Raw genomic sequence first — 25,505 nt, forward strand, 5'->3', positions numbered from 1 at the left:
AACAAACTTACTCTTATCTTTATGAGATCGGTATTGTGCAAGATCTTGCAGCAAGTCTTCTGTCATAGCCAGGGGACACCTTGCAGTTATTTCTTTTATAGCATTAATCCTAGAAAATAAAACAAGCACTAACTGCTGTTCTCACATCAGTTATAAAAGGATTTTAACCTTCTGGTGATGTGCTGGTAGCTGTTTGCAGTGCCACATGCCTCCTTCCTTCCCCCCATTAAAAAGGCTTAGATCATAGGACAAGTCTTTTTGTACCTCATGCAATCTGACCCAACTACAGGAATTATCAAAGGATAATCCAGACTCTCACAGTGCACAATTTAAAAATCACCAAGATTAAAATTGTACATATTTCTCAAGCCAATTTTAAGAGGGAATTTAAAATCAAATGCACATATCTGGTATGAAAGCAACAATATGGGTTTTTTCTTTAATTTGATCTACAGTACTGTTTAGTGAAAGGGGGCAAAAAGGACAATTTTAGACAGTTTGCATGTTGCTAAATGTTTCTGGTAAGGGAAGCCTAATACTTTATATGTTGCATGAAGACTCCTGGGACCTCCTTTCTAATAGTGTTCTCCTCTTTGAAGGGAACTTCTAGCTTTGCTATTCAAGGTTCTGCAAGAAGTCGGACCTTTTTATTTGAAAGAATTATATGCCAATGCAAGATGTAAGATGTAAGATCTTCCCAGGGAGCTTACATATGTATTCTGTCCCTTATCAAGCTGAAATCTGCAAAGATTAAGGCTTGTTGTTTCTTGGTAGGAGGTTCTCAAATATGGAATGGTCTAACCGGAAAAGGAAAATTCGTTCTTACCTGCTAATTTTCGTTCCTGTAGTACCACGGATCAGTCCAGACCGTGGGTTGAGCCTCCTGTCCAGCAGATGGAGATAGACCAAAACTGAAAGGGTATCCTATATCAGGACAGAGCCTACACTGCATCCCTTCAGTATAAACATTATCAAAGTAGATAACTATAAAGATAACCAGTAGAAGATCAAGCAAGCAACAAGAAAACTGAGAAAATTGAACAATTGAAAGAACTCTGAATATAATCGCTCTTGCATAGATATCCATTGTCATCTAGTAGATGCTTCCGGTGCCTCAAACTATAATATAAAATCAAGGTATCCAATTACCTGCAGAGAAAGAAAACTTCGAGCGGCGGACAGACAGTACACGGGAGGGTGTCTGGACTGATCCATGGTATTACAGGAATGAAAATTAGCAGGTAAGAACCAATTTTCCTTTCTCTTTACGTACCCGGATCAGTCCAGAACGTGGGATGTACCAAAGCTTTCCTACATAGGGTGGGACCGAGACAGTCCCGCTCTAAGCACCTGCCATCCAAAGGAGCCAAAAACAGGAGCCTGCACATTGAGGTGGTAATGACGAGCAAATGTATGCAGAGATTTCCACGTAGCTGCCCTGCATATTTCCTGCGGAGAGACCGACTGACTCTCCGCCCAAGAAGTAGCCTGAGAACACAAGGAATGTGCCTTTAGATCCTCCAGAACCGACTGGCCTTGTCAGATATACGCTGATGCGATCGCCTCCTTCAACCAACGAGCAATCGTAGCCTTAGAAGCCTTGTTGCCCCTATTTGGACCACTCCATAGGACAAAGAGGTGATCCGAAACTCTGAACTCATTTGTAACTTGAAGATAACGCAGTAAAACTCGTTTCACATCAAGGCACCGAATATCATCCCCAGCCATACTCTCTATGTCATCAGAAGAAAACGCAGGGAGCTCCACTGACTGATTGACGTGAAAGGAAGACACAACCTTCGGCAAGAAGGAAGGTACCATCTTGAAGGAGACCTCTGAATTGGAAAAACGTAGGAAGGGTTCCCTGCAAGACAACGCTTGGATCTCCGACACCCTCCTTGCCGAGCAAATAGAAACCAGGAAAACGGTCTTAAGCGTCAAATCCTTGAGAGTAGCCCGGTAAAGAGGCTCGAAGGGTGCCTCGCAGAGAGCCCGAAGCACCAAGTTAAGGCTTCACGCGGGACAAGTAGCCCAGACAGGCAGATTCAAATGCTTGGCCCTCTTGAGGAAACAAATGACATCCGGATGAGCCGCCACCGCGTAACTATCAATACTGCCTACAGAGAGCCTAGAGCATAAACCTGCACCCTCAACGAACTGAAAGACAAACCTTTAGAGAGGCCCTTCTGGAGGAAGGGAAGGACCTTGGATACCAGAGCCTTATGAGCCGGAACTCCCGATTGAGCACATACATTCTCAAAAACTTTCCAGACCCGGACGCAAGCGAGAGAAGCAGATGGCTTACGAGCCCGCAGCAGAGTGGATATAACTTCTTCTTTGTATCCCTTCTTTCTCAATCTCCGCCGTTCAAAAGCCAGGCCACTAGACAAAAGTGAGCCGCCTGATCGAAAAATACGGGACCCTGTCAGAGAAGGTGTGGAAGATGGCCAAGGTGAAGAGGGCCATCCGTCACGAGGTTTACCAGATCCGCAAACCACGGTCTGCGGGGCCACTCGGGTGCCAAGAGAATGACGGGTCCCCGGTCAAGTTCTATTCTTCTGAGTAGTTTTCCCACCAGAGGCCAAGGGGGAAACAAGTACAGGAGAATGTCGTGAGGCCAGGGAAGGAGCAGGGCATCCACCCCTTCCGAGCAGTGCTCCCTTCTGTGGCTGAAGAATCTGGGAGCTTTGGCATTGCTCAAAGTAGCTATCAGGTCCAGGTGAGGAGGACCCCACCTGCGGACGATCAGATCCATCGCTCCATCTGACAACTCCCACTCGCCGGGGTCTAGATGCTGACGACTGAGGAAATCGGCTTGCACATTTCTCCTTCCCCACAATAGGGGAAGCTGCTAAGCGATCCAGGTGCTGCTCCACCCAGGCAAAGAGCTTGTTGGCTTCTAGGGCCACCAGACGACTTCTGGTACCCCCCTGCTGATTGATATAGGCTACCGTAGTGGAGCTGTCTGAGAGCACTCGCACCGCCTTGTGAAGGATCAGAGGAAGGAAGCCATTGAGAGCCAGGCGTATCGCTCGGGCCTCCAGCTGATTGATGTGCCAGCGGGATTGAACTGGGGACCAGTATCCCTGCATAGCCTGGGTTTGACACACCGCTCCCCAATCTGAGAGGCTGGCATCCGTCGTGACCACGATCCACTGAGGAGTCTGTAAGGGCATCCCCTTCAGGAGGTGTGCGAGCAATAGTCTCCATTGTATGTCGGTGATGGTAGAGTCGGAGAGCGGGACAGCTGTCCGAAACTGTTCCGAAACCGGCTTCCAGCGGGATAGCAAAGCTTTCTGTGATGGTGGCATATACGCAAAGGCCCAAGGAACCAGATCAATAGTGGAAGCCATGGTCCCCAGGACCTGAAGGTAGTCCCAGGCCATGGGGAACGGGAGAGAAATATAGACCACCAGTATCGCCTCAAAACACACAGGTCACCGGGAAAGGGAGCCTAGGCTGAGTAATCAAGGGACAGGCCCCCGAAGAGCGAGGAGACAGAGCTCTCTTCTGAAAATAAACAGCAATTTCTGTATCTTTATTTTTCTTTTTTAAATTTGCAAAGATAAATAATACTTGCTTAATCTTGCCAAAAGAATGACAGAAAAACCCCACAGGGAAATGGCAAACTAAGAAGGAAAGGGAACCGCAGGATGAACTGCCTGCATCTGCTGGAGACAGACAAATACTGAAGGGATGCAGGGTAGGCTCTGTCCTGATATAGGATACCCTTTCAGTTTTGGTCTGTCTCCATCTGCTGGACAGGAGGCTCAACCCATGGTCTGGACTGATCCGGGTACGTACAGGGAACGTACAGGGAACAAGCTGGTTTGCTCCGCTTCCTTCCAAAGGGCAGTGCCCATAACTGATAATGGCAAACCAGTACCGCAAAGCGTAGGAAACATTGGTGTTCTTGATGGATTGGAATATGTAAGTAGGCCTCGGAAAGGTCTAGGGAGGTTAAGAACTCTCCCGACTGTATGGCCATTATCATGGAGCGTAGGGTTACCATGCAGAAATGATTCATTCATAGATTTCGGTTTACGCTCTTGAGGTCCAGGATGGGGCAAAAGGAACCTTCCTTCTTGGGTACAATGAAATAGATGGAATAATACCCAATATTTTCCTGGGGCGCAGGTTCTGTTATTATAGCCCTCTTCCTGAAGAGACTTAAAAGAGTAGTCTCCACTGCCTGCTTCTTGTGCTGGGAGTGGCAAGGAGACATCATGAATATCTCCTGAGGAGTGCTGTGAAATTCCAACACATATGCTTCTCGTATGACCTCCAATACCCATTTGTCCGAAGTGATCTCGACCCACCTCTAGTACAAAAAGGACAGTCAACACCCCATCTCCTCGTTCTGAGAGTGGGTTGGCAAATTTTCATTGGGGGGTTCGAGATGAACCTGAACCCGAGCATGCCCCTCTCTTGGGTGTCAACTACAAAAGGACTGATACCTCCCAAAGGGCAGAGACCTCTGAAATGTCAAGTTTCTGTAGGGGCAAAAGTGTTGGGAGCCCCTGGATCAACCCCTCATAGTCGAGGGGCACTTTATCTGCTTTCTCTTATCTTCTGGTAGCCGGGGAACTGGAGACTTGCCCTATTTATTGGCCAGCTTTTCCAATTCGCCTCTGAAAAGGTGTGATCCTTTAGAAGTCATCTTTGTAAGATTTGTCTTGGAGGTTGTGACTGCTGACCAAGTCCACAGTCATAGCTGTCTTCTGGCCGCCACCACTGAGACCACTCCTCTGCCCGAAGTACAGACTAGATCTGAGTCCGCGTCAGCTAAAAAGGCGGCGGTGGGTTACATAATCATTCTGGAATTCGCCCTGAGTCATCCATCTCCTGAGAGAGGAGTAGGCACAAACAAGCTACCAGGGTACAACAAGAAGCAATCTGTAAGGACATTGCTACTGCATCAAAGGCCTGTTTAAGGATGGACTCCATCCATCTATCGTGCGCATCCTTTAAGGCCACTCCTCACCCCACTGGAATAGTTGTTCGCTTAGAGATGGTACAGACCAGCGCATCCACTTTAGGGAAATGCAAACACATTCGCACTGCCAAATCCAATGGGTATAGAGCTTCTAACGTTCGTCCCCCTTTAAAATTTGCTTCTGAGGTATTCCATTCCAGGTCAATAAACTCCTAGATGGCTTGCAGTACTGGAAAGTAGCAAGAGACTTTCCATAGGGAAATCAGAACAGGGTTCTTCTTTGGTTCTATCATAGAGTCTGCCCCAGGAAATCCCAGCATCTTCAGGGTCTGGGAAACCAGGGCTGGCAATTTGTCTCTACGGAAAAACCGTAACATGGTCTGATATGGTTCTAAACCAGGGGGAATTTCCCCATCTTCCAAGGAATCTGTATCCTCCTCTTCATCTGTGCCGTCCGGGTCCCTGCCAAGGATACCCTCGGTAAGGTGAGGCATGCCTCAAGGTCTGCCGATAGCGCTGGGAGAGGGAGGGCTTACCGGCTGAATTTCCGTCCAGACAGGGGCAAGTGAGGCAGCAGGCTGCACCTGTATGAAAGCTTAAAGGCCCCGGAAAAATTCCATCCAAGAAAAGGCAGTCGGGTCCATGCCTAGCCCAGGATGTACTGAGGTAGGTGCCACTGAATTTCCCTCTCCCATGGATGACCCAGTCCCGGAGGCACTCAGATCCAGGGTGCTTCCAGTTAAGGCTGTGGCTAACCCATCCTCTGAATGGGAGAAGCTGGGCTTAGCAAAGTCCGGGGAGGCCAACTCTTCCTGGGTTTCCTCACAGTGCTGACATAAGCTGGAATCCAGGTCAGATTGTGAAGCTCTAATATGGAGGGCAATATGGCACACACAAAGACACACAAGATGGCGCTGCCGTGGCCTACCATGCAGTGCGTTGACCAAGCCTAAAAGCGGGGCCTAGCCCACCTGGAGGTGGGGGCGGCGCTCAATCCACTCAGGTCACTTCCCCTTACCCCAATGGGATCGGGAAGGATGTCGGTCGGCGTGCCGAACAAGGAGACGGGAGGAAGTCTTACTAAAACCCCTCCAAATGTCTCTCCTTTTTTTTTTTTTTTTTTTACTTACCTGGGCTCAGCTCTTACCGGCTAGGTACAGAGATGGTCTCCGGTTGTGGGGGGAGAGGACTTTGGCTGTCACCGCCGTGCTTGGCTTCCTGCACCCACTGCCTTTCAGCTGCTTAAGCAGCAAAGTCCATGCGCTACTGGACAAAGGCACACCTCTGAGGGATCTCAGAAATCACCTCAGGAATTCTCAACTGGGGGAGGGACCTTTAGGTATCACCACAGGAGAAAGGGGCTCAATTCTTTCTCCAATTTAAATGTAAGATTTCTCATTCCAAAATGTACAGCAGTCCCCATAGGGAGAGGTATGTCCACCATCTGCTGGAGATGGAGAAATACTGGAGGGCTGAAGTCACTGCAGGGGTGTATGTAGGGTGACATCAGCTTTGAAACCTGACTGTCTCCATCTGCTGGCAGGGGAGCTTAACCCATTGATCCTGAGACCATCTGGATATTTTTGCAGGTTGTAATGTAAACCGAAGTGATAATTAATCCTGTTAATTGAACCTCGGTATATAAAAAGTTATAAATAAATAAATAAATATATGCTAGGAAAAGGCCATTTTGAAAATAGGGCTCACTTGTCATTTTACAGACCCCTGGGATGGTGAGGGGAGTCTTGGATGTCTGCCATCGCACAACAATGACAACATGTGGCCAGACTCAGGCTACATGTATACGGTTCTCGAAGGGGTTGTAGCTTGTGGCCCCTGGCTAAGGATTATTACTTCAATGGGGGAGCTAAACGGGTATTGGGGGGGTGGGGGGGGAGAGGAGGGGTTAAAAATATGGGGAAAATTCCAGGTAGTTCCAAATGAAAAGTTCATAGCACTGTAAGTCCCAGTAGAGGCCAATTACATTTCAGCTGGGAGCCCAAACCAGAATATTGTCGAGAAAAAAAAAATTCTACTCTATCTGCTTTGGCAAAACAAAAAAAATAAATAAATGTTGAGTTTTCAACATTTTATGGTATTTTTTGGACAATAATTTTCAGAGAGTAAGTAAAATGACAAATATTGTGATTCTACACAAGCTAATTTAGTACTTACCCTACGGTCATGACCTCTCCTGAATTCCTGTCTGTGACGAAGTTATTGGCAATGGTCATTAATAATGACTGGGTGATCTGGAGAACACAAAGTAGCATTAGGAATGTTATATAAGTTAAACCGAGGTACTCAATAAGATATCTTGTGTGCTCTCATTTCTGAAGGGTAATACAAGAATGCACATAGGACTCTGCAGGCCTCGGTAACAGGTTTCATTTTCCTTGGTGCTTCCTCTAAATATTCTGCATTACATCAATTTAGTTTTTTATATTGTTTTCTAAATAGTGTCCTACTTATGGCACCTCATGATATGCATAAAAGAAAAAAAATTAGTGTGGTTATGTAAATACATGTAAAATGAAAAACCAGGAACAAACCAAAAAAAAGTTATAATACGGAAATAATTAGGCTTAGCACCAAACAATCTAAGGAGGAATGATGGGGAAAAATAATGAACAACACTTTCCTTACTGATATTTGCAGAAAACATGAAATTGGGGGTAAAACACTTCAAGCGAACAGCATATTTCAGCACAGGGAAGGTAAAATGATTACTTACCTGATAATTCCCTTTCCTCTAGAACAGTCAGGCTAGTCCACACAAGTGCTTTATGCACTCCAACCTGCAGATGGAGACCAAAAGCTTGCTGATGTCACTCCTCATATATACCTCTGCGCTGACATCAGTCTGCCAGTACGTTCTGCAAAATCTAAACAGAGGACAACTGAAAGTCCAGAAACAGCCCTCTTCATCTCTTTTATCTATTTTTTTATTTATTTTTTACTTGCACAAGAGCAAGAAATCTAAAACAGACAATGGAACACTAGGGAACATGGGGAAACAAATCTCCCACACTTACCCACATCAGAGGAATCCACCTCCTTCCATGCCCATCCTATGTTAATACTAAAATAAATCTGAAAGGCAGAAATGAGAGGGAGTGTGGACTGGCCTGACTGTTCTAGAGGAAAGGAAATTATCAGGCAAGTAGCAATGTCACCTACCTCTTCATCTAGTCAGGCTAGCCCACACAAGTGGGATATACCAAAGCTACTCTCTCATAGGATGTCCCTAACCTGGACACTGAAAAACAGAAGCACCTGGAAGATATCAAAGACACCCACTACATCAGCTCAGTCTAAGAAGCGGCCAGTGCTCTCATGGAATAAGGGTCAATCCTTTTCCATAAGGACACAATAATAACAATATAAGGAGTTTTGACCACCTCTTCAATCCAGTGGGCTAGAACCCAATGGAGACACCAGTCGTAACTCCACTCTTGTAGAAAGGGCTGTAACCTCTTTCGGGAAGCATACCAGCAACCACTTAGGCTGCCTTAATCACTTCTTGAATCTGATGCATCATCGAAGCATGAATGGCTGCATCTCCTTTCTGCAGACCATCTCCGAAAGTCAGTGGTCACAAAGGGATCAAAAAGCCCACATATGCCTGCAGTTTCCTCCACTCATCCAGAGTAGACAAGGAAACCAACAAAAGCTGATACTGATTAAATTCCAAGATGACCATTAAGGGAGGAACTGTAAGAAGTTGCACCCTGCTCGGATAAACCACCAGCAAGAGAGCACCATCAATTCTAATCCCTGAGGTGCTGAATATACAACGACCCCGAAAAAAAAGAAAAAAAAAGAGTGCAAGGTTAGCAACTGCAAGAAGATGCGAACAGGCTGAACACCATCCATAATGAGCAAGAAGCCAGACATATCCGGGAGAAAAGATTGGAGCCAACCCTGACCATGACCTCTACAGTAAGGCTGCCCCCTGGATTTTCAGGGTAGCAAGAACCAGCTCTGCAGCCTGATCATCTTGGATAGAATCCATAATAATAGGTACTGAGTGTGGACTTGGAACACATCGCTGTCCTGAGCACCAAAGCACAAACACACTCCAGAGACAAAAGAAAACACAAATGAAGAAACTTCTGCAAGGCCTTCAAACATGGCTGAGAAAAACTCTTTTCACCACACATATCTTTCAGATAGACCATAAGACAAAAGTGATCCAGAATGTCAAGAATTATGGATACTAGAGAAGGAAAACCTTTCGCACTGGCTGGCGAAGAGGACTGCAAATCAAGCAATTCCCAGATCCACTTATCATGGCCCTGAGGCCAGATCGAGGCTATTAGAAGAACCATGCCTGAATGGCCTGCTATTTACCAAAGCACTCTGGAAAACATGGATCAAAAAGGAATACGTACAACAATCCCTCCTGTGGCCAATCCTCTACTAGATCATCTAGGTTGGCCGAGCAAGGATCTCTTCAGCTACAGTGAAAAAAACCGGTGCCCAGTCGCACCTACACTGCTCACCAGCTAATCCAGACTTGCCTGACCCAATCTGTAAGAAACAGCATGAAGGACTTGTCTGACCAACACTACTGCCTCAGGCTCATAGCACAGTGAATGAAATTAATGGCCTGAAAGGCTTTTGTTCCTGCAACATGAGATGTCAAGCAAGCTGCAGCTACAGAACTGCCCACAGCCTACCATGGGTAAAAACTTTAGAAGTACTAACCAAAAAGCTCAGGCTTTCAAAAGAACAATAGAGTCTTTCCAGGAGACCACTGCTCCCAAGCCATGAGCACATAACAATGACCACCTGCTCGTGTTGCAGCCATTAATGCAAGCTCTGACTAGCTGTCTTAGGAGAAGTAATCAAACCGAGTTGCTGTGGGACTGGAAATTCCATCAAGAGAACAAGGCCTCCTGAAGAAGACACCTGAGTGTCCTGACCCCCGAAACTAAGCCTAGTACTGGTGTCTTAGAACCCAGGGATCAAAGTTAGATCTGAACAGACAGACCACTGTCTGCAACTTCTTTCGAGATCCAACAGCTTCTGGTTCCAATCTGCAGCAAACTGAGCTCCCAGAAAAAAAAACGCTAGGTTTTGCAAGAGGCAGTAGCCAAGAAGCCCACTTGCTCTCTTGAAAGACATCACTCTTAACCAGCATGCAAGGAAGGATGTACCTAAAATCTGCCTTGTGCCATATTGCAACCCCCATGAGCAAGACCTTTCAAGAGTTCTCGGGTGATGCACAACCAAGGGACAGAGTCTAGTACTGCCGATATTAGGAAATGCTGATAAATCACCTGCACTAGACTGGGAAGAATAAACTTCTGTGAAACCAAGGACATGAACTCCAAAAGTGCCCTTACAGAAATGGATCATCTGTGAACAAACACTGACCTCCACCAGGCACTGGAAGCAAGAGATGCATATTCCAGAGCATAATCTTGAAGTAACATCTCCAAATCCACTACCCAGAGAAAATATGGGCTCAACTTGGAAAAGAACAGAGACAGAGGACGCCCCCTCCAAATCTCCTCGCACTCCTTAGAGAGCAGGTTCCTACGGATCCCTTCCTACTGCCTTCCCGGACTGCAAGCATATAGGAAAAACTAGCAGACAGTTTAGGAACAACATCCACCCAGAGGAGAAGTCCATTACCTGCTATTAATCAAGTTGACTTCGAAAATAGCCACTGCTATTACTAGCATCAGTAGCATGGGATAAACTTAGTTTTTGGGTACTTGCCAGGTTCTTATGGCCTGGATTGGCCACTGTTGGAAACAGGATGCTGGGCTTGATGGACCCTTGGTCTGACCCAGTATGGCATGTTCTTATGTACCCTCAAGAAAGTGCACTGAAGGAGAAGGGAGGAGAGGCCCCCCCTTCATTACCCCCCCCCCCTTTTTTTTTAAAGTGCCTATTGCCCAACGATAACTGTTTACCTTCCAGAAGACAAATGTCACCACTGTTCCATTTTAAAACCAGCGGGAATCAAAAAACCTTGAAACCTCTAGAGTGCATGAACAGGGCTGGCAAGGCCTTGAGCTCGTCCAGAACATACCCGGACCAACAATCTTTAGGCTCTCAAATTCCACTATGGGCCTTCAATCATAATGATGTCCAAGTCCTACTACAACAACAGGCAATAGCAAAGTCTGCCCAGAGAAGCCGATTCCACCTTTTTCATAAGGTAAGGGGCAATTAGCAGTGAGAGGTAATTATTACCCTTAAAGGAAACATGATAGCAATTTGCATGGTGCAGCATTTACTACCCTTAACAGATGCCATATGGATAACCTGCATGCAGCAATATTTATTACCCTTAATAAAATCCTGGAAGTAACTTATATGGAGCATCAGCTACTACTCTTAACAGAAGACATGGGAGTTACCTGCACAGAGCAGCAGTTACTACCCTAAACAGAAAACATGGGGTAATGTGTTACTACCCTTAACAGAAGGCAAGGGAGAAGTATTTAATATGTAACTGTCATTAGTCTTCCTATGTACCTCTCCCTCCTGTACCCAGCAGGGAGGTAACACTGGAACAGTCTCTTGCCCTAGAGGAGGATTGACTAATGACTACCATTAGGTAGGTAGAACAAAATAAGGGAATAAAATACTCTTGGACATCCAGACAGAAACCGTAACTGAATTGAGCAATAACTTATATCCAAAAAAGGAGAATAACTGTCTTGCACCCCTTCACTGCAAAGGGAACATGAGTCCCTGCCCTTCTGGCAGAAGCTCTACCCTGAGAACCCAAGAAACACAGACAGCACGCCAAGTTACTCCATTATTGCTTGTGCCTTTCATCCCACAGGAGGAGATAACAAAGAACTGTTTGTGAATGGGCTTGAGGTAAGCCCTCAGAGCAATGCTGAGATCGCCAATGGCATGCTATCCTCCTGCAGCCCAGGAGACAGAATGGAGCCACCCTAGAAGTCTTTAAAGAGTCATGTATTTGCACACTTGATCCTCTCCTCAGGACCTTACAACCTGCAATACTGAGAATAGGCTCTGCTGCCGCTAGCATGGTAATCTGAGGAGGGCTGACACAGCACACCAACACCACAAGCACAAAATGGCCGCCTCTCCCATCCTAGAGTACAATTCCTCAACGAGAACCGGCAAAACAGAGAACAGCCCCCATCCCTGAAACTCCTTCATACAGCGTGGCTACTGAAGCAGTGAACCCTATCAGCACCACCCGTAGACTCTGTGCTCCAATTTTCTTTTTTTTTTTTTTTAAACAAAACAAAAAAACAAGAGCAACATGAAGCTCTTCCCTTGGTCTGCCCACATGGCCATGCAGTCTTCCACTGTCCTGCCCTGCATAATCAGGAACTGGGAGAAGAATAAGATTCATCCTGCTGGCCCCCTCAGCACATTCGCTGCAGTAAAACTATCGCTGCCAAACAGTGCATGCTTCTCTTTTTTTTTTTCATAGCTCCAGGATGACACATCAGATGTGGGGGGGAACAAATGGCAGGTGGAAAACATCAGGGAGGAAAAGATCCCCATCCATGGAAGCCCCATAGTCCTACCTTCCTCCGTAGAAGGAGAAAGCTCTTACTATCACAACTGAAGCACTTCCATGGAGGGAGACAGTGCCAGTGCCAGCCCTCTTCCCAGCACCTTGAACATTTTCGCTATCTGTAATTAGTCAAGGGCTCTGCTCAACTGAGGGAGGGAGAAGCATCTATCATCACAATGGCCTTGCACCAGAATCTTCCTGATCATCCAGCCTAACCAGGCCTCAGCTTCCAGCAAGGGAAGCTCATCCACCATATGCTGGAGACAGAGAATACTGGCAGGCTGATGTCAGCGCAGAGGCATTATGAGGAATGAGGTCAGCAAGCTTTTGGTCTCCGTCTCCTTCTGCATAACCCACTTGTGTGGATTACCTTGACTACTTGAAGAGGAATATATTTTATTAAGGTTCTTGGAGTAAAATATAAATACATGAGCTCATTCGTTTTACATGCCCAACATTATTATTTAAGACAGTAGCTTTCAAACTCTGGGTCGCAATCTGGTACTCAGAGGCATGCTCCCGTCCCGTTATGGTAGCCACTTCTCTAATCTTTCCGTAAGTTTGAGCAGCTCAGTGCCTGCATTCCCGCGCTGCTTTTACGAAGCTGTTTAAGATCCTTATGAACAGCATAGAAGTATGGACCACACCACTAAAATGTATTCACAGAGTCAGATTATGGAGGTGGCTGCAGCACCATCGATAGGGGCAGGAATAAGGATGGGAGAAAAGTGGCAGACAGAACATCAGGACTAAGGTAGGAGGGGGGATCTGGAGGACAGAGTGTGTGTGGGGGGGGGGGGAGAGAGGATGGTTCACAAGGATAAATGTGGGTTTTTTTTCCTGCTGGGTCACGAGTAGGGCTTAATTTTAGACAAAAAGAAAAGAAGAGGAATTGTGGAGAGGAAGAAGGAGTGGGGGTCAAAGCCAGGTGTGAACTCTCTCTCTTTTTCTCACACTTATACCCGAACATACTGATCACATGTTCTTCCTCCTTATCTCTGTGATCCTCCACTCCCAGCCCCCACCAGTGTTTAACTCCCAGCCTTCTTTTCCTCGCCTATGCTCATCCCTTGCCCTCTTCCCTGCAGGCTGCCTGGAGGGGGGAGGCTGGGGCAGAAAACCCCCCTCCCCCCCCCTCCCGCTGCTCTGCTTCTTAAATCTGAAAAGAAGTGGCGGAACTGTGTTCCAGGCCGCTCCCCCATAAACGAAGTCCTGGTCATGAGAGAAAAAGGGTGAAAACCACCAATTTAAGTGAAAAGGGCGTCATACATTGAAAGTAATCTTTAACATTTACAATCAATCTTAAAACATGTTGCATTTACCATAGGTCTTCCAAGCACTGGTGTAATGATTCAGGAGACCTTCTGTAACCTTTTTTTTATGATGGGTGGGTGCTATCCTTAATATTTTCATACAGGATGTGAGTGACTTTACTGAGAGCTTAAAGTTGTTGTTTCATGTTGTCAACTACATTTTCTTTGCTTTTGGGGGTTTTTTTTTGTATATATTTAAAATATTCAAACTTTAATGGATATAATTTTAGAGACTTTTTGTTCATACATATTATCAGCAATGTAAATCTTCCACTAATAAAGCAATAGTGAATAGTGCCATTTTTATTAGGTAGGAGAACTTAGGGGTTTCAAAGAGAGAAAAAAGGAAAATTGGTTCTTACCTGCTAATTTTCGTTCCTGTAGTACCACAGATCAGTCCAGACCATGGGTTGAGCCTCCTGTCCAGCAGATGGAGACAGACCATATCTGAAAGGGTATCCTATATCAGGACAGAGCCTACCCTGCATCCCTTCAGTATAAATATTTTCAAAGCAGAAATAACTCCCAAAAGATCAAGCAAATAACAAGAAAACTGAAATTGAACAACTGAAAGAATTCTGTATAAAAAACGCTGTTGCATAAAGATTCATTTCCATTTTCATCTATGAAATGCTTCCGGTGCCTTAAAGCAATAATAGAAGATTCAGGTATCCGGAAACCTGTAAAGGAAAAAACTTCGAGCGGATGGAACAGATCTAGCACGGGAGGGTGTCTGGATTGATCCGTAGTACTACAGGAACGAAAATTAGCAGGTAAGAACCAATTTTCCTTTCCCTGTACGTACCCAGATGTACCAAAGCTTCCCTAAACAGGGTGGGACCGAGATAGTCCCGCTCGAAGAACCTGCTGCCCGAAGGAGCCAAAAACTGGAGCCTGTACATCGAGGCGGTAATGACGAGCCAAGGTATGCAGAGATTTCCAAGTAGCTGCCCTGCATATTTCCTGTGGAGAGACCGACTGACTCTCCGCCCAAGAAGTGGCCTGAGAATGCAATGAATGGGCCTTCAAGCCCTCCGGAAGCGATCGGCCCTTACAGATGTAAGCCGATGCAATAGCCTCCTTAAGCCAACGTGCAATCGTGGCTTTTGAAGCCTTGTTACCCTTATTTGGACTACTCCATAGGACAAACAGGTGATCCAAGACCCTGGAACTCATTTGTAACCTGGAGATAGTGCAGTAAAATCCGTTTTACATCCAGGCACCGGTGATCACCACCAGATGTGTTCACTATGTCTTCGGAATAAAAAGCCGGGAGTTCCACCGACTGATTGACATGAAAGGAAGACACGACCTTCGGCAAAAAGGAGGGTACATTCTTGAGGGATACTCCTGAATCAGAAAAACGTAGAAAAGGTTCCCTGCAAGATAAAGCTTGGCGCTCCGACACCCTTCTGGTGGAACAAATGGACACCAGAAAGACGGTTTTGAGAGTCAAATGTTTAAATGTAGCCCTCCATAGAGGTTCGAAGGGAGCCTCGCAGAGAACACAAAGAACCAAGTTAAGACTCCATGAGGGACAAGTAGCCCGGACTGGTGGATTCAAATGCTTGGCCCCCTTGAGGAAGCGGATGACATCCAGATGAGCCGCCACCATGTAACAGTCAATGTTGCCTAAGAGGGAGCAGAGGGCGGCAACCTGCACCCGCAAGGAATTGAAAGACAAACCCTTGGGGAGGCCATTCAGGAGGAAGGAAAGGACCTGGGACACCGGAGCCTTATGAGCAGACACTCCCAATGCGGTACACGCATTTTCAAAGACCTTCCAGACCCGGACATAAGCGAGAGAGGTAGACGGCTTCCAGGCCCTCAGTGGGGATATAACTTCTTCCTTATATCCCTTCTTTCTCAATCTCCGCCATTCAAAAGCCAGGCCGCTAGACAAAAGCGATCCGCCTGATCGAAAAATACGGGACCCTGCCGAAGGAGGTGTGGGAGATGACCGAGGCGGAGAGGGCTGTTCGTGGCGAGGTACACCAGATCCGCAAACCATGGTCTGTGGGCCCACTCGGGAGCCATTAGGATGATGGGACCCCGATGGAGCTCGATTCTTCTGAGTACCTTTCCCACTAGCGGCCAAGGAGGGAAAACGTACAGGAGAACGTTGTGAAACCAGGGAAGGACCAGCACATCCACTCCTTCCGCACAAGTTTGAGTCATAAGCTCGCGTGAAAGGGACTTAATCAACGCGAGCTTATGACCCGCACTTACTGGGAATTCCTCGTTCATGGGAAATAATTGCAATTCTGCGGCTGAAGAACCTGGGAGCTTTTGCATTGTTCATTGTGGCCATCAGATCTAAGTGGGGGGGACCCCCACCTGCGGATGATCCCACAACTCCCACTCGCCGGGGTCTAACCGCTGGCGACTGAGGAAATTGGCTTGAACATTCTCCTTCCCCGCAATGTGGGAAGCTGCTAAGTGATCCAAGTGATGCTCCGCCCAGGTGAAGAGCTTGCTGGCTTCCAGAGCCACCAGGCGACTCCTGGTACCTTCCTGGCAATTGATATAAGCTACCATGGTGGAGTTGTCCGAGAGAACCCACACCGCCTTGCAATGGAGCAAAGGAAGGAAAACCTTGAGGGCCAGGTGTTCCGCTCGAGCCTCCAGTCGATTGATATGCCAGTGAGATTGGACTGGGGACCAATGTCCCTGTGTAGATTGGTTCTGGCACACAGCTCCCCAGCTGGAGAGGCTGGCATCCATTGTGACAACGATCCACTGTGGCGTCTGGAGGGGCACTCCCTTCAGAAGGTGGACAGGCGAGAGCCACCATTGTAGCTCGCGATGGTAGACTCGGAGAGCGGGAGGGGAGTCCGAAACTACTCAGACACCGGTTTCAAGCAGGATAGCAAAGCTTTCTGTAATGGACGCATATGCGCAAAAGCCCAAGGAACCAGATCGATAGTGGAGGCCATGGACCCCCAGGACCTGAAGGTAGTCCCAGGCCGTGGGCAGAGAAAGTGCGAGAAAACTGCGCACTTAGTCCCTGAGTTTGAACGCCCGCGCTTCTGGAAGGAACACCTTGCCGAGTCGCGTGTCGAATCGCGCTCCCAGGAATTCCAGGATCTGGGATGGCTGAAGCTTGCTCTTGGGAAAGTTGATTATCCACCCAAGGGAGGTCAGACAAGTCAGGACCTTGTCGACCGCCAGCTTGCAGAGAGACTCCGACTTGGCCCGAATGAGCCAATCGTCCAGGTAAGGATGGACCAGAACTCCTTCTCGACGAAGAGAGGCTGCCACTACCACCATGACCTTGGTAAAAGTGCGCGGTGCTTTGGCGAGACCGAACGGGAGCGCCTGAAACTGGAAATGTTGGCCCAGGATCTCGAACCGAAGATACCTCTGATGGTCAAGGCGAATCGGAACGTGCAAGTAAGCCTCCGTCAGGTCAAGCGATGCCAGGAATTCGCCGGAGCGAACCGCCGCTATCACAGCCCTTAGGGTTTCCATTCGAAAATAGGGCACCTTGAGGGCCCGGTTGACTCGCTTGAGATCCAAATTTGGACGAAAGGAGCCGTCCTTTTTGGGAACAACGAAGTATATGGAATATTGGCTGGACCCTTGTTCCTCCACCAGGACTGGAACTATGGCACCCAGTTCCAGCAGCCTGCTCAGAGTCTGGTCAACCACAGGTCTCTTTCGACTTCCACAGGGAGAGATTAGGTGAAGGTCCGGTAGGTCTCAAGCAAATTCTAACGCATAGCCTTTTTCTATCACCTCTAGGACTTGTGATCTTGGCCCATTCCTCGAGAAACAGGGACAACCGTCCACCTAAGTTTGGAACGGAGGAATGGGCCGGCCGTATTTCACTGGGAAGAGGACTTTGTGGGCGAGTGTTGCTGGCTACCATCCCGGAAGGGTCGACGTCCACGAAAGGAATGAGACCAGGATTGGGATCTGGAAGCATTGCCTCTCGGAAAGGAGCCCCGTGCTCTGCTGTTATATCGACGTTGACCTCTAAAGTGAGTGCGGGAAGGAAAGAAGGCCTTAGACTGTTTCAGGTGGTCCTCCGGCAGCTTATGAACAGTGTTCTCACCCAGAGATTTAATAAGCGGTTCTAGGTCCTCACCAAAGAGCAACTGACCCTTGAAAGGGAGAGTGCCCAACTGCGCTCTAGAAGAGGCATCCGCAGCCCAATTCCTCAGCCAGAGGAGACGCCTGGCCGAGACCGCGGAGACCATGGCTCTGGCTTGCACCCGCAGAAGATCGTAAAGGGCATCGGCCCCATATGCAATCATACCTTCTAGCTGGTCTGCCTGCTCCGCCTGTGCAGACGGGAGGTCTTGGGTGTTGAGTAATTGTTGAACCCACCTGAGGCTTGCCCGCTGCATGAGACTGCCGCAGATTGTTGTCCAAACTCCGAAGGACAAGACCTCAAAGATGCACTTAAGATAAAATTCCAGTTTGCAGTCCTGAACATCCTTCAATGCCGTGGCCCCCACCACCAGGATGGTGGTATGCTTAGTAACCGCAGAGATGGAGGAATCCACCTTGGGTATCTTAAGCATTTCTAAGCAGGAAGAGGGGTAGAGCTTATCCATAGCCCTACCCACTCGGAGCTCCGTCTCCGGAGACTCCCATTCCCGAAGGAGCATTAGCTTCTGCATAGGATGGATGGGAACGTATGTGGAGGAGCCTGAAGTCCCGCCAGGACCGGGTCCATGTTAGCGGGCATAGCGGCTGTAACCGTATTCTCAGGGGGCACCTCAATTCCCAGCTCCTTCAAGATGAAGGGAATGAGTGGTTCCAGTTCCTCCCTTTGGAATAAGTGAAGCACTCGTGGGTCGTCCCCCTCGAGGAGGGGGCTGGGAAGCAATGAATCCGGATCAGGGACCGGAGGCAGCTGAGGGGGGTCCGGAGGCAGCAGGACCCCCAGCATCACCCTAAGCCTAATGGAGCCCTACCCTTCTGGAGCCTTAGGAGGCTGCGGAGAAGAAACCCGTGGGGTCTTAGGTGGGGGGGGGCCCTAGGCGGGGTACTCCTCCTCCTGCAGGCTAGCACGATAAGATTTGTGCGTGAGGAGAACAAACTCGGTGGAAAAATGAGGCTTGGACTTCCCGGGGGGGGGGGGGGGGGAAGGTCATAAACCTCCTCCGGGGAATGTGAGGGGCTCAAATCCGAGGGGAAAATGGAGAATCGGGTTCACCTTCCTCCTGCAGCCCCAATTCAGCTTCAGAAAGTGCTCCCAAAATGGACATTGTTCCCGCGGTTTTCCGAGTCGGGACCGGCCTGGCCACGCGGCGTGCAGCCCGACCCCGGGTCGTAGTAGTTGCAGATGCCGAGGAGGGACCCTCACCACCCGGCAGGCACCCGGAGCAGAGCCCGCCGCAGGAGAGCCGCGTGGCAGGCTCCCGCAGGCAGTACACACGCTGGAACGCAGCATCAGCTACAGAAAAAAAATCGCTGCGAGAGAAAAAACTGCTGAGCTGAGCCCTGCTGGTCAGTGGAGGCAGAGACTGAACCCTGCACACTGTCGAAGCTGTCCTTAAATTACTAGCTAAATAGGGCTTGGTTTTAAAAACTTTTTTTTTTTAAGTTAGCAAGTGCAGGGGAAAAATCTTCCCTGCCACAGGCCCTAGAAAGGACACTTTTCAAGGGTGGACAGCTAGCCAAGGGGAGTGACTGGACCACCAGTATCACCCCAGGAATGGGGAGCCTAGGCTGAAGAATTCAAGGGGCAAGCCCCCCTAGGCCCCTAGCAGAGCGAGGAGACAGAGCTGTCTCCAAGGAACAAAAGAGAAATCTTTCAAACTGTTATTTAAATTTATTTATTTATTTATTTTAAACAAAAATCAATAACAAATACTTGCTTGATCCTGATAAAGAAAAGTACAAGATCCCCGCAGGGAGAAGAAGTTAAGAAGAAGGGGAAGGGGAACCGCAGGTTCAGCTGCCTGCATCTGCTGGAGACAGACAAATACTGAAGGGCTGCAGGGTAAGCTCTGTCCTGCTATAGGATACCCTTTCAGTTTTGGTCTGTCTCCATCTCCTGGACAGGAGGCTCAACCCACGGTCTGGACTGATCCAGTTACGTACAGGGAACATGAGATTATTAGAATCAAGACGGCTGGTCTTTAGAACATTTTTTTAAAACTCTGCATTTTCACAGGTACGTACAGGGAACATCACTGATGTTTTTACTGGTTTAATTTTGAAAAATGCACCCCCCCCATAAAGCTTTCAGAGTGGAGAAAAATGACAGGCAGCACACCGAGGAGGTCCTGAGATCTTGTCATTATATATTAACATGAGAGCTGTAAACAAGAGAAGGCACACTTGGCCTGCCCAGTCTGTACGTTGATTTATCCTGAGCAAATCAACCCCCTTGAAACATTTTGGAATCGTGTCTGGTATGTTTGCCAACAGTTACTTCATGAGAAGCAGTGACCCTACTTTGTGATCCCAATCATTTTCCCTAAATCCAAGAAAACCGGTTACTATTTTTTTGTATTTTGCCATGAGTATCTGAATATAGCAAATTCTTTGCAGCACACGGCTTCAACACATGCTCTTTGATTTACAGCACAAGTAGTGCCAGCTCACTGCGGAGATAACATCTCAAAGTATCAGCTCATAATTCCAAAGGTACAGAGGTTCTCTCTGTTACATAAAAATAGCTCAATTTACATTTCTGTGTATGAAAATAAAGATTAATAAACAAAAAAATACATCGGGTGATACCATTTTAATGGACTAATTTACTATTGTTCTTGGGAAGCTAATAAGTTAGCCTAATACAAAAGGAATCATCTTATATTACTGAGGTGTTTTGACCTTTATTTCTCCATATTCAAGTGAACTAACACACAGGCCGATACAGTACAGTGCACTCCGACGGAGCGCACTGTTAGCCTGGTCTTGGACACGCGTTTTCCCTTACCCCTTATTCAGTAAGGGGAGGAAAACGCACGTCCAACCCGCGGCACCTAATAGCGCCCTCAACATGCAAATGCATGTTGATGGCCCTATTAGGTATGCGCGCGGGATACAGAAAGTAAAATGTGCAGCCAAGCCGCACATTTTACTTTCAGAAATTAGCGCCGACCCAAAGGTAGGCGCTAATTTCTTCCGGGGAAGTGCACAGAAAAGCAGTAAAAACTGCTTTTCTGTGCACCCTCCGACTTAATATCATAGCGATATTAAGTCGGAGGTCCCGAAGAGTAACAAAAGTTAAAAAAAGAAAAAAAAAAACCATTTGAATTCGGCCTGCAGCTGTCGGGCCGAAAACCGGACGCTCAATTTTGCCGGCGTTCGGTTTCCGAGCCCGTGGCTGTCAGCGGGCTCGAGAATAGACGCCGGCAAAATTGAGCGTCGGCTGTCAAACCCGCTGACAGCTGCCGCTCCGGGCTAAAAGGAGGCGCTAGGGACGCGCTAGTGTCCCTAGTTCTACCGCACTACCTCATTTGAATACTGAATCGCTGTCCCGCGGACTTTACTGAATCGGCCTGACAGTAACTAAATTTATCCATTTCTATGTAGTATCTGGACAAAATCAAACACTAGCAAACTCTTTGAAAAAGTTTACCTCTGGTGGAACCAGCTGATGAGCAGCTTGTGCAGCAAAGAGAAGAATCTTTGTCACCTCTGAAAGCATGGAAACAAAAGGCAAGCAGGTTACAGTCTAGTTCTGGCCGGTGCACACAACGTACAGGTAGCAGCTGATTCTATTTTAGGGAGGATAGGAGATCTCCACAGGTAAGCCACTTCTCTGCACTGCTCCTACTGTGGGGCTGGGATGTCAGAGGACAAAGGGGAAATGAGAACCTCACAGGCAGCTTTTCAGCATTATGATTACTAACCTAAAGTGAAAAAAAAAAGACCATGCCTGTTAGCTGTCTCACAAGCAATACGTTCTTTTCAGCAACATATCAGCCACGGGTTACCTAAATTTCCCTTATAGAGAGAAAGAGACATGCCCAGCTGTCTTTACTTTGCTACTAATCTCTCACCCAGCATACCACAGATGTCAAAAGGTTTATCGTGTCTTATGCAGAATGCAAACAGCGGAATCCCCCGAGTTGCTTACCTCTCTGATGTGGCTGCAGGAACCGCTGTATGAAGGGGTAGAAGTTGAACAGAAAAAGCTAGAGAGAAAACAGAAGCTTAAAGCTAGTAAGTGTACTCGAGGGCAAAGCATATTTCTTCATGTATGACTGTTTTACTGGTAAATCCCTATACAAAAGTTGTTTACTGCTGAGAGTTTTGTGCTAGGACTTCCACAACTCTTGTGGTAGAATATGAGATGCCATTTCAGCTTCTCTTTTTAGATGAAGGAAACCCATCTTTTTTGTTGAAAATTTTACCGTTCTTCCACAGTAAAGCTTCAAAAAATTCCATTATCTGTAATGCTTTTCACTGGGAAATTTAGTATTTCTTCCGGTCCAATTCAACATCCCCCTCTTAACACCATTTTAGATGCTGGTAAGTAAAAGTAACTGTTTAAAGTCTGTAAATTTAAAAAAACTGTTCAATTCTACCACAACAGTTGTGCAGTCCAAGACAAAGAGGCATGCTGTGAATATCAAGGGTAATTACACAACATGTAGTCTGCTACTTAGAGGATTACTGTTAGTATTATAAATAATTCAAATGACCAAAGTAGGTGAGAAGTATATTTGAAAGAACACTTTTTTTTTTAAATTTAAACAGCGATTCCTGCTGGCCTCCAATTGCCACTGATTTGGAAGTTACCAATTGCCACTGATTTGGAGCACCATTACACGATGATGCCTGCTGATACTGACTGAATTGTGGTAATGTGCAAAGGTTATAACAGTTTCATACTACTGAAACGTGAGGTCTTAATTCACTATTAATTTTTAAGTCAGACTTCTGCTATTCTGCCTTTGGCACATGCACAGACACTAACACAACAGGAGACTTAACTCCATTTACCTCATGTATCCCAACCAGCCTTGAAATAAGGTCCATGTGCATCATCTTAACTTCAAACCTCTCCTTGGAGGATTCAAGCTGCTTCAATAATTTCTCTGCAAAATCTGTAACCAAAAAGCAACCAAAGACTGGTTTAGGGCAGCTTCAGAAAGTCAGAGACGCAGCATCAACACTTATCCCTTGTGGTAAAAATGAAAAAGGGTACACAGACATATATAGAACACTTCTCAACCCCTTTTTCCTGTCTTGTTCATTCTATACAGCAATGTGCTGTGTATCTTGTTTTCTTCTTTTGCATAACTTTTTTCTTGTGTTTTGGATTCCTGTTTTGTCTCTCTTTTCCTCTCACGCTTCCAACCATTTGAACTTGTCCCATTTCACCAGTATCTACCATCCGCACCCTGAGAAGCTGTTCATCTTTCATTCCGCCTCGCACTTACACTGTGTCTCACCCCCAAAGCTGCTCAGCAACTCCTAGTGAGACACAGCAAATGTCACCCATGCTTCTTCCTTCATGCTGACCAGTGCATTCGCTCTCTCAAACAAAACCCTCTCCCCTTCCTCCCACCAGGCACAGCTCTCTATCACAGGATGGACTCGCATTTATATCCTCATTTCCTGGGTTCTTGCTCTCTCACTCTATTGATTGCTATATCAAAAATTCTAACGGTTATAAGCAGTGGCTATTCCCTAAGTCAACTTGATTAATAGCAGTTTATGGACTTCTCCCCCAGCAACTTATCCAAGCCTTTTTTAAACCCAGCTACACCGGCTGCCTTAACCACATCCTCTGGCAGTGAATTCAAGAGCTTAATTGTGCGAGCATGTGGTTAAGGCAGTCGGTGTAGCTGGGTTTAAAAAAAGGTTTGGATACGTTCCTGGGGGAGAAGTCCATAACCTGTTATTAATCAAGCTGACTTACAGAATACTCACTGCTTATTACCAGCATTAGCAGCATGGGATCTATTTGATGTTTGGGTACTTGCCAGGAACTTGTATCCTGGATTGGACACTGTTGGAAACAGGATGCTGGGCTTGATGGAACCTCGGTCTGACCCAGTACAGCAACTTCTTATGTCTTACCTGTCATAGGATATGGGTAGAGTTTCTGATTAGCTCACATCTGCTATAAAGATATTGTGGTGGCGGGAGATGAGGCAGCTTAATTTTCATGTATTTTTATTGTTGAGTGTTTTATAGATAGGGACCTTTGCTTTCAGTTTATTTTTCCTGGGAATTTCTCAGTATTTATTTCAAGAAGAACAAAAAAATATATTTACTTGGAAAAAATGTCAAGTCATTTTTCCCTCCACCACTGATGACTCCTGTTTTTGTTTATGTTGTAATAAATAATGAGAAATTCCCAGGAAAAATAAAATAAAAACTGAAAATGAAGGTCCCTGTTTATAGATCTTCGAGTTTTAATTTGGTCTTGAAGCACTGCTTACCCTGGGGATCATGAACCAAGTGAATAGCTGAAAAGTTGAATACGTCAGCTCTTCTCTTCTTTTTATGTTTCTGTGTAAAATGTAATAAAAAAAAAAAGAAACAAAAAAATGATCCAGAGGTCTATATGCATATCCCAAACAGCTTTAATTTAACAAGTGATGCCTATATTTGCTCAGAAATGTTACACTGCACTGCTGTTCTGACAAAAACACAGAATTAAAATAAAAGATATGGGACTTCATAACTTTAGTTATCCGTTTTCTGGGTTTTTAAATATTGACCTTAATAAGCATGGTTATGAGAAAAAAAAAGAAAGCCTAGTAATAAAAAGAAGAGGCCGGCTGGTACTATGAAGAGTCTAGCTTGCACACTAGCACGTTACAGACCTGAAGGCCTGAACCATCGTACACACACCACCACACAATGTCAGAGTACTTCATTTCAGGAAAAAACACCCAAATCATTCTGTTCCATCAAGGCTTGTTTCAGAATTCCCCCCCCCCCCCCCCCCCCACAGAGGACAGTCTCATTCAGAGCAAAATGAAATGTCAAGAACAAAAAAATATAAGTTTTATTTTCTCTCTCCTCAAGCCCCTTTTTCTCCTTTATGCCCACACCTCACTCCTTGCATAATGGTCAGAATCCCCCTGCCCCCCCCCCACCTCGGATGTCTTCTCTGCATGACTCCCCTTATCCTCTACATGGCTCTCCTAGTTCAGCTGTCAAGGTGTATTAACCTCACTCATACACCACCAATGGCGAATCCAAGCTTTCTGCAGGCACAGAAAGATCCCCTCATCTGCTGACAGCCAAAGGGATCTGAGCAGAAAACAGGAATGTAAGCTGCTGCTGGGAAAGTTAAGAATAGCATCCTAACACCCCCAGAGCAATCAGGGGACAGGCAGCAGCAATCTTGTGGCCTGAAATTAATTATACACTTTTTCCCCCCCTTGTAGAACCAAATCTGTGACTCGTGCAATCAAAATTTGAGAAAGGATCCTGGCCATCCAGTAGTATTTTTCCTCTCAAAATTTGAATCAGTGTCAGAAATCTAATTTAAAAACAAATTATGATGGGGGCGCTATCGAGCAGCACTGTAAGATGGCCGCTTGACCCGTCTGCTCCGCTCCCGAATCCACTGTTAGAGGCATTTTCATAGCATAGATCCAGCCCCTCGTTAAACGAACCGCAATTTATTGACGCAGGAAACCGCCAGGATGACAACCTGAAAAAGAACTATGGACTTAAAAACAATTTTCGTTCAGTAAAATAGCGGGGGAGTTACCACCAGAGGGTGAGGCCCAGGCAGCAAAGATGCAGGAGGCCGCAGAGAGCCCCACTGAGGAAAATCAGGCGGAAGAGCGAGCCG

At 46.7% G+C, this 25,505-nt stretch overlaps 1 protein-coding gene across 1 annotated transcript in view; it reads right to left on the reverse strand.

The window, feature by feature from the left end:
- The window catches only part of SDAD1 (SDA1 domain containing 1), a 113,519-nt gene that overhangs the window by 36,094 nt on the left and 51,920 nt on the right, over positions 1 to 25,505 (reverse strand). The window contains exons 10-15 of the mRNA XM_029598504.1: positions 24,136 to 24,205; positions 22,688 to 22,791; positions 21,819 to 21,876; positions 21,318 to 21,376; positions 7,112 to 7,188; positions 12 to 109 (exon numbers count right to left, since the gene is read on the reverse strand). Coding sequence (XP_029454364.1) covers positions 12 to 109; positions 7,112 to 7,188; positions 21,318 to 21,376; positions 21,819 to 21,876; positions 22,688 to 22,791; positions 24,136 to 24,205 — 466 coding nt within the window. The remainder of the gene's footprint in view (positions 1 to 11; positions 110 to 7,111; positions 7,189 to 21,317; positions 21,377 to 21,818; positions 21,877 to 22,687; positions 22,792 to 24,135; positions 24,206 to 25,505) is intronic.

The sequence above is a fragment of the Rhinatrema bivittatum genome, chromosome 1 (genome assembly GCF_901001135.1).
Source record: "Rhinatrema bivittatum chromosome 1, aRhiBiv1.1, whole genome shotgun sequence".
NCBI lineage: Eukaryota > Metazoa > Chordata > Amphibia > Gymnophiona > Rhinatrematidae > Rhinatrema > Rhinatrema bivittatum.